The 9,567-nt window shown below is 44.8% G+C and overlaps 1 protein-coding gene across 1 annotated transcript in view; it reads left to right on the forward strand.

The window, feature by feature from the left end:
* Positions 1-866: 866 nt before the first annotated feature.
* LOC109472950 (kelch-like protein 24) overlaps positions 867-9,567 on the forward strand; it is a 14,599-nt gene continuing 5,898 nt past the window's right edge. Inside the window, exons 1-5 of the mRNA XM_019772820.1 lie at positions 867-1,281; positions 5,682-5,839; positions 6,423-7,041; positions 7,601-7,856; positions 8,435-8,562. Of these exons, the coding sequence (XP_019628379.1) occupies positions 5,694-5,839; positions 6,423-7,041; positions 7,601-7,856; positions 8,435-8,562 (1,149 nt within the window). The 5' untranslated portion in view covers positions 867-1,281; positions 5,682-5,693. The remainder of the gene's footprint in view (positions 1,282-5,681; positions 5,840-6,422; positions 7,042-7,600; positions 7,857-8,434; positions 8,563-9,567) is intronic.

Below are 9,567 nucleotides of genomic sequence, written 5' to 3' on the forward strand. Positions count from 1 at the left end.
AAAGCGATGAAAATTACTAGTATATACAAACATATTAAAAACTTTTTTTCAGCACTTTGAGACAAAGAAAGTCTTTTACGTACACGCAACCTTTTCCTTATTGAGTATTTCCTTTTATTTTCATTGGCATTGTCATGGAATAACACATTTATTCAAGGTTTTACAATGATATAAGGCCATATTGATTTGATTTTATGGATGACATCCTCTGGGAACCCCAAAACTGATGCGAGCGTGCGAATATTTTTTTTGGAAACGGACGAAAATTCATGCGCGCGCGGATGTCATCCATATAATCAAATCAACACGGCCTAAGTAACAGACCAAAACTTCCGGCATTGTGTTTTAATAAAGCTTTTATTCAGCACTTTGAGACTGGACCAGTATTTGCATGCCTTTCTTTGCAAGGTGGTTGTAGCTCACTTTTACGCACATACGACCTTTTCATTATCATTTCCCTTGGCCTTGTCATGGAACACATTTGCAAGGTTTCACGATAATACGCGTCATTGAACAAAACTTATAGCCTTGCATTTAATAGTTATTCACTCGGTAGTTGCAGGTTTCCAGAAGGCCCTTGAAACGGAAAGTGGAGAAGGATTTCAGAAGGGTCGGGACACATGCATGACGTCATCCACCAGTGAAATCACCACCAAACCTCGCCATAATAAACCAATTTAAATCAATTACGGCCATTTGAAACGACCTGCTAATTACGAGCAAAAAGCGATGATTGTGTTGGTTTTTACATGTGTGTAAGACACAAAGAATGACAATTACACCTTGCGCCAGGGTTGCCAGTCTCCTAGGATCAATATATATGGCTCTTGGGAGGGGGCCAAGACAAGCTGTCAGTCAGGATATTCAAAGGGGGTCGCTCGTTACTTTTGCAAAGCAAATTAGAGTGTTTTTATCAGGGGGAGTGTTGTCTGAAGTGGATACAGCGGTCTCTGTTCTCTCCTCTCAAAACACAAGCGCGACACCTGAGCTCGAGGTTTTCTTACCTGGCTGGGTTGACATCTCACTCACGTGACCGCCGTTCGCGGCCGCGATTGGCTGTTTAAGCGATAATACAGGTGACCTCTGGCTCCGTACATTTTCGCAGCTGTACGGCGCTTTGTTGCGGGGTCCCGGGCCCTTAAGAGATACAAGTCAAGGAGCTAGCTCGCCAAATTAAGGTCCGGGAGTGAAATGACAAAGAGACACTTTCTTTCTGTATTTTCTGCGTCGCCCAGGAATCACAGGAGTCCCGCTTGCATTGCCCGCGAAAGGTGATTTCAGGTGAGTTTGTCTTGTGCCTGTGGATATAGCGAATCAGTGTTGGGGAAAATATACATGTTGTGTACGCCTCGGGGCTTTTTAAAGTCTAGGATTTCACTGGATCGATTTCTGTTCGCGGTTGTTGTGCCTTTTCATGTCGACTGACCTGATTGTGTGTTTTCATGCACGAGGCTTGGAAAAACAAGAAAGCAAGCGACTCGAACGTGGCCCCACGATAATTCTAATGCTAACAGTTCAGCGTGAAACGTGTACAGTGTACAGAGATGCGGATTCCGCCTTAACAGATCGTTCCCATGCTTAAAGTATCGCCTGGGTGCCTTGGATACAGAATTAGCGTTAGGCTATTGGATTTGGGGCAGATTCAGGGGGTTCACAAATGGTAAACAGCGTCCACATGGTAATGGTCGGATAGTAATTCACTTTATGTTCACGGTAGCAAAAGTTCACGGTCTGAGAAAAATGGACATTCACGGAACTATATATATTCACAGTGGCGACAGGTGCAGGAAAGCTGAGAAAGTCCAGGAATTATTTGTTAACTGTAATGATATGTTCACGGCACAGAAGCGACAGTGAAAACAGTGAACATAACAGTGCAGTGAAAAAATCAGGAATTACAGTATGTCTGCAATGACGTCCTACTTTTCAGTAGTCCACTTAACTTAAAATAACATTGTTTACATGCCGAATCCTGTTGTATGGAGAAGGTCACCGTGTTTGTTCTATTATGTCTGAGATGTTTATCGAGCTCAGAGGGGGTTTTCTAAACCTGCGCCGAACTTGGAAAACAAACGTCAATCCTTAAATGGAAAAAACAAACATTTGGCATTGGCGCAAACCCTCTCCAGTTATCTGCAAGCTTATCTTAAAAAGCTTGTATTTTCTGATTTTTTCACAGTACTGTTATGTTCACTGTTTTCACTGTCGCTTCTGTACAGTGAACTTATCAGTACAGTTAAAAAAACAATTCCTGGATTTTCTTTTCCTGCACCTGTCGCCACCGTGAATATATAGTTCCATGAACATGTCCAGTTTTCTCAGACCGTGAACTTTTTCTACCATAAACATGAAGAGAATCACAGTAATTTACAAGTACTGCTGTTTAGACGCGTCGTAGGGTACATAGTTGAAGTTCAACGCGTAAAAAAATCCGTGCCAAACAATTGTCAGCGTCTGTGTGATCTACATGACTTACAGCCCAGACGACCACCTGTGAACCTGCAAACAGAACCGATTTCTCGTGACGGCCCTGAAGTCACGCCAGCTGCCGAGCCTACATTTTTCAAGGAGGCATAAATCTTTTAATAGAATAAGATATACAAGGTACAACCAGTCACTCTACCTCTTTTTTTCAGTTTTACGAAAATGTGCGGTATGTCAATGGAAAGTCGGGGGTTGGGCTGTATCGCTTGACGTGAAAGGCATTTCGTGATGTACCTTTTTCAGGTCCAGGTTTTTCTTCCTGACGTTTCAGCGTCGTAATATCAGTTATGAGAGGCAGCCCTAGAGAAATATCAAGACCACCTGTCCACTCTTACTACCTATAATGTGCTACCATGCCACCCAACCCTGTGTAAAGGGAATTTGGTCTATACAGGTACCGGTGTACGTACACATTGAAGGGGTAAGGTAGAGAGATGCCAGAGGCACTCATACAGCTTAATGCGATTGTTACCTCCACGCTTCTTATAAGAATTTATCCTAATTTCATAACGTTATACTTGACTGCCCTACAAAAATAGCAAGCCATCTGTCCACTTCCACCTCCGATGACAGCGCCTCCTGTGCTACCGTGCTATACATGTGTGTACGGAAAACACGTTTTGTACATATCATAGTGACATGAGCACACAGACGCTCGTATGTGACAGTACAGAGCGCTTCGGGCGAGAAGAAGTGGGTAGCAACGGGGGCCAACAGTCTTTTGTTCCGTATCCTCTATAGCTTTTAACCCGGGGTCTTTCTTCAATGGGATCAGTGAAGAGAAAAGACGCAAACTACAGTATGTTTGTCTGCTAAACATGTCTTATCTGACCTGACTAAACATGTAGAACCGGGTGGGAGACACCACGTTAGGTGACGGCATAACATTGTTCTAAAACGCCGTACATGTATATACAGAAATATTGACCTCTGTACGCCTTTTACCAGTCTACTATGACGGTCACGCATTGTTTACTCTGCTTTTTTTCACGTAGTGTTTATTAAGTCTTTTCACTCTGTAAAGTGTATATCACGCGAGAGAAAATATTGACTTAGACCCCGCCTCCTACTAAAACACTAAAATAGCCGTGCCGCATGACAACAGTGGGATGTCGTGTAGTCGTAGCCTCCATAGCATGCCAAAAACTGGGGTTTGGGGGGTCTACGTGCTATTTTCTGATTGCATATAGACAATATAGCCGGCCTGGTTGAATTACCCCCGTTCTTTGAACTCAGGGGTTAATCAGAAAACAGCCGCAGACCACCAAACCCACTGTTCCATAAGCCTGCTACGGAGGCTAGTGTAGTCAGAGGACTCTGTGAATCAGTTCTATTGAGGGAGACGCGGTAAAGAAAGGGTAACGTTAATAATTTTGTTGGTCTAGACATACCACCCCTATCACTAGTTGAGATACACGTTTTTTGTTGCTTTTGGAATGGAAATGGCGAGAACATTCATCAGAAAAACAGATTCATGTTTGAGGATAGAGGTACTGAGTAAATAGTGCACATACCTACAAGACATCGACACAATGGAAACTTTGGTGTCTGAGATTTGCTTTCTTAGATCAAAGTAAGACCACAGGAAGTAATTTTTATGGATGACATCAGCGCGCGCATTAATTTTCGTCTGATTTTGGGAAAAAAAAAAGAAATTTTGTTGCCTTATGTTTTGTTTCTTACTTTGCATGTGATTACTATGCAGTGATATGTGAAGCTGGCTGTGTATATGTGATGTTCCTACTGAATCAAAACCATCTGTACAATGATTGAGACAAAATTGCAAATTGTAGGAACCTTGCTTCTTTCGGCCCGCCTTGTATTTTATCGTCCGCTTGCATTAGATTTGCAGTCTGAGGAGGATGTCATCCATAAAATTTACTTGCTGTGGCCTTAGATCAAAGTATAGTAAAAAGCTTTAACTAGGAAGCTGGCAGGAAACAGCGATTGTGTTTCTATAGAAGACGTCACGTTTTAGCGGAGCTCACACCTCGCGGGTTCAACAAGTGTTTTTAGAGCACGTCTCGTTTTCTTTGCTTGTGTGTCTTAAGAAAGGGCAATACGCCTGTACAACGAGTCTTTACAGTAAGGACTCTCAGGACTCTCTGGTCTTTACTTTAGTGCCCATGTGTGGCTTTTGTAATGTTTTTGTTTGTTTGTGTGGCTGTATATGAATCGCAATGTTAATTTATATTTGTATGTGCTAGATAACTGTAAATATCAGTGTTAGTCAGCTTGTTTTGTACTGGCTGCAAGGCTGATTTTTATGAATAAACTGTTGAAACTGTTGAAAGGCAGAAGCACTTCTTGTCACGTCTTAAGCACTGCCCCAAGGTGTACTGCACACACTCTGTCCTCTAATGTGTGCCTAGTCCTCTTGCGAAAACGATAAATTATGAAAAAGTGCTGCCCTGTCGTGAAGAATTATATGTTGTACCGACGTCACCTCAGCCGAAGGCCACACCAGAGGACTCGCGTTATGGCTGAAAAATTACAGTGATAAATAACACCGTGGATGGTAAACATGCTATTTTCTCTGCATAAAAATGTCAACATGCACACGGGCGTGTGCGCCAATCCACCCTTAGCTCCTGTCTGCATGAATGGGACGCAACCGACTCGACTCAACTCAACACAACAAACTAAAGTGACCTCAGAATTCTAAGCAACCTACCGATGGAAAACCATGTGCAAGTGTTAGTGGCCACTTAATGGACTATAGGAAAATAATCAATCACAGTAGACAGAATTCTTAATGACTGGGTATAAGGACCATCGGAAAGTGTCAACAGTTACCAAGAGGTGGTCACAGTACAACAGTTTGACTGTATCTGTATTTGTAAAGCCGGTATAACCACCCTTCGGCGTAACACACCAGCTTCGCAGGCACGCGGCGCGGCGGCAGCTAGCTATATCACACCGAACGACCTGAAATTAGCCTCTACCAGGCTTCGGGAGACGGATGGAAACCGAAGCGGCAAAATGCTCTCTCCAGCAGACCAACTCCCTCGGCATGTCATCTCTCTATTTGACCGATTTCTACTCTTCCCAGTCGCCTCCCGAAGCCTGGTAGAGGCTACACTGAAATCGGAATCGTATCAAAATCGGAATTCGTTGATCAGCACCCATACACAAAGGTATACGTAAGGCAAGTTCTGTGATTACTAAACGGTGCCCACATGTTTTGACTGTTCCAGCACCCCATCACCATGCCGAGTCCGACCACAGACAGGATGGAGTTCCATCAGCCCTTCCAGGCAGCAGACATCCTCAAGGCGCTAAATGACATGCGCGGATTCAAGGTCCTCACTGACGTCATACTGGCAGTAGAAGAAGAGGAGTTCCACTGTCATCGGTGAGTTTCAAGTTTATTTATTTTACCAAATTTTCAGTAGCCTGGGTGCCATCCTCCGTAGCATTCGCCCTTCCCTGGCTAAATATTCCCCCTTTACTGTTTTTGAGCCCAGTATTAGTCTGGTAGATTTGACTAAGTGTAGACTACGTGGTTTTGAGAAGCAAGACGTGTGTATATTCTAACACGGCTTTGAATTTTTGAATTTCTTCATGAAGAAATATATTAGTGGAGTGGCGAAAAAGAATATATACCACAGAGCTGTGCCTACTGTGGGTTGACAATGGCCCTGTCCCTGGTGCTGAAATGCCTGCCCCGGTCAACAGTCTAAGAATACATTATCTGCTTGCGTTGAAATATACATTCATTTGCCTTTTGAGTTCAATTAGTTTGATGTAATCTATTCTCCAAGCCCAGGGTTACAGAGGAGGGGTCTTCGTCTTCTCAAGTCACCTGTCTACCATTCCAGTACTCCTCTGGACTCCTCAAGACTTCCAGGTCCTCCCTGGTGCGGGGAAGGGGGTTATAGTTTCCTTCTTGTTACAGAAAATAGCCCTAATGATGTCTAAATCCGTGTTGTTCGTAGGGCGGTCTTGGCGGCCAGTAGCCCCTACTTCACGGCCATGTTTGCGGGGAACCTGCGGGAGAGCCGAGCGGAGAGAATCAAGATGGAGGGCATCCCCTCCGACACCATGCAGCTTCACCTGGACTACGCCTACACCGGCCGCGTCACCATCACCCGGGACAACGTCTTCCAACTCTTCGAAACCTCCGACTTGCTGCAGGTCTTGCCCGTCAAAGACGCTTGCCTGACATTCCTAGAGAGGATTCTGGACGTATCGAACTGCATAGAGATCCGCAAACTCGCCGAGATCCACTCGTGCGACTCGCTGTTTCGCAAGGCGAGGGACTTGGCGCGGAGTAGGTTCTCCAAAGTCATCAAAACGGAGGAGTTTCTGCAGCTTCCCAAACAGTACCTGGTGGACTACCTCTCCGACGACGAATTGAACACGGAAAACGAGGAGGAGATCTACAAGGCGATCATAAGGTGGATCAAGTTCGATCGGGAGGGAAGATCGCAGGATCTGGATCAGTTGATCGAGCTGGTGCGCCTACCGTTCGTGACGCCCGAGTACCTCATCTCCAAGATCGCGCTGGACCCGCTGGTCTACAACTCCGACGGGTGCGTGCAACAGATCTACGAGGTAAGTTCCAGTACCAGTAGCCTCCATAGCATGCCAAAAACTGGGGGGTTGGGGGGTCTTCATGGTCTTTAGGAGCTTTTATGTGCTATTTTCTGATTGCATATAGACAACATAGCCGGCCTGGTTGAAGTACTAGTACCCCCGTTTAGAACTGGGCTAATCAGAAACAGCCCAAGACCACCAAACCCCCCAGTTCTATAAGCCTGCTACGGAGGCTACAGTACTACGTAGTACCAGTACCAGTGATAGCAAAACAGTACGCATGATCATAGAACGCCGAGATTTGTATATATCCGACTGTAGGTTTTAGGAACCACTTCCTTTTAATTACGTTTAATGTGGTTAAGCATGTACTTTTAAGTGTATTTTTGAACCTGTCATTGTTGTGAAATACGCAATTTAGCCTATGGCTGCTATGTGTTTCTGACGAATAAACCTTTCTTGTATTCATTTATTCATTTATCTATTCATTCATTCACTCATTCATTCATTCACTCACTCACTCACTCACTCACTCACTCACTCACTCATTCATTCATTCATTCTTTAATTCATTCAGGCGCGGGCCTTCCAGATCTCAGGCACGTACAGAAGAGCGGTGAAGACCAGGCAGAGACGACCGCGCAAGTGCAACTGTGTGGAAGTGATGGTGGTGGTCTGCGGAGAGAAGAAGACTTTCAAGGGGTCGAGCAAGGCGCGGGAGGTGCCCTACTACGACCCCGTGCACCAGAGGTGGCGAGCTCTGGGTCCCGTGCCGTCGAAAGACCTCCAGGTCTCCAGTGCTGTCTCCACTGGCTACGACATCTACATCACAGGTGACGACTTACTACTTCGAGGGTCCACATCACTCTCACACCTACAAAACTGTAATGTTTTAGATGTAGTTCAAAACTTCATTTACTGTACGGGTAGATTCTCGTAATTGATAGATCACCAACTTGTCTTGTTTGTATTTATCTTGGTTTTATCCACCTTGTAATTATGCATGTATCTTGTCAATGTGTTTTATACTCGTTGTATGTTTTTGAGTAGAAGGTGCTATATATTAAGCAACTTTTGCTTTTTGCTCCAATGCTCAATAAATATTTGTGAATAAAATAAACTAGAGAAGTAACATTTGCAAAGCAAATGCATAATGTTTACCTTCGGACATGGTCTGCCCTGTTAATTCTTACTCAAACACATTCACATGCATGTACTACTAGTGTATGGTGACAGGAGCAGAGCAGACCATGAAATTGCAACATTATGTAACTCAACACCCGTCACCATGGTGACAGACGTCAACAAATCATGTCATTGGCCAGGTCAGAGGTTAGTGTTTGGAACAGAAGAGGAGGAGGAAGAAACTGAGCAAAAACAATATGTTTTCCTTTGGTAAACATAATCACAGGTGGGCTGGTCAACGACAAGGCTCGGAAGGACGCCATGTGCTACGTGTCGTACCTGAACGTCTGGAAGCCCATCGCGTCCATGCTGCACCCGCGATACCACCACGGCGCCGCGGTGCTCGACGGAAAGGTTTGTTTGTTTGTGTGTTTGTTTAGGAAGCTCCCATTATGTACCTTTGTCATTTCTTCTTATTATTATTATTACTTTATTTTATTGTTTCCTTTTATGTGTGAGGAGAGGGCTGAGATAAGTTTTATAACGTTTTGCCCAATCCTCGAAAAATAAATGTGAATAAAATAAAATAAATAAATAAATAAGCTCCCATACAAAAGGTATACAGGTTGACACTAACCTGCTGGACTATGACATGCTTTCCAGCATCACTGAGGCGACTGCACCGGATCGTCAGTTAGACTCCGGCCTTCACTGGTGTTTCGTCCCTTTACATCTAAGACACCTCGGGGCGGTGGGACAGTAGGGTGGACGTCTCCATCCTACTTCCGGTACAGTCGTCTCTATTTCTGGGATGTCTGTTTCCAGTTCTTATCCTTCCTTCTTAGCCAAATCACAAAACTACTCTTCTCCACTTCTTCAGACACACGGCGGACAAGCTGGGCCTGTGCCTTCCCTCGGATCTGGAGGTCTCTGCATAGCCGCAGTAGTGATGACCCTGCAAACCCACGAACTCCTATTTCTACTGGGTAGAGCTGAGTTTTCCAGCCGTTCAGCCTACACTGCTGGACCAGTTCCTCGTATCTTGTCTTCTTCCTTTCAAACGCTGCCTGAATGTTCTCTTCCCAAGGAACCGTTAGTTCTACTATCAACACTGACTTTTGGTCCTCTGACCACAGGACAAGGTCCGGTCTCAATGTCGTTGCGCAGATACTACTTGGGAAATGCAGCTGCCTGTCGAGATCTACGCTCATTTTCCACACTCCTCTACATAATGGGCCACCTCCTATTCTGCTCCTACTGCTGGTTGCCCCTGAGGGCTGCTGCCCACTTCTTACGAACTGGATTGGCTGTAGTGGTGAGTCTGTTCCTGCTGTTTCCTTCCTCACTTCCTCTAGAGTTACTGCAATTTGACGGAGAGCTTTGTTATGTCTCCACGTATAACGGCCTTGTTGTAATGCA

Source organism: Branchiostoma belcheri, unplaced genomic scaffold (assembly GCF_001625305.1).
Source record: "Branchiostoma belcheri isolate BF01 breed outbred unplaced genomic scaffold, Haploidv18h27 scaffold10, whole genome shotgun sequence".
NCBI lineage: Eukaryota > Metazoa > Chordata > Leptocardii > Amphioxiformes > Branchiostomatidae > Branchiostoma > Branchiostoma belcheri.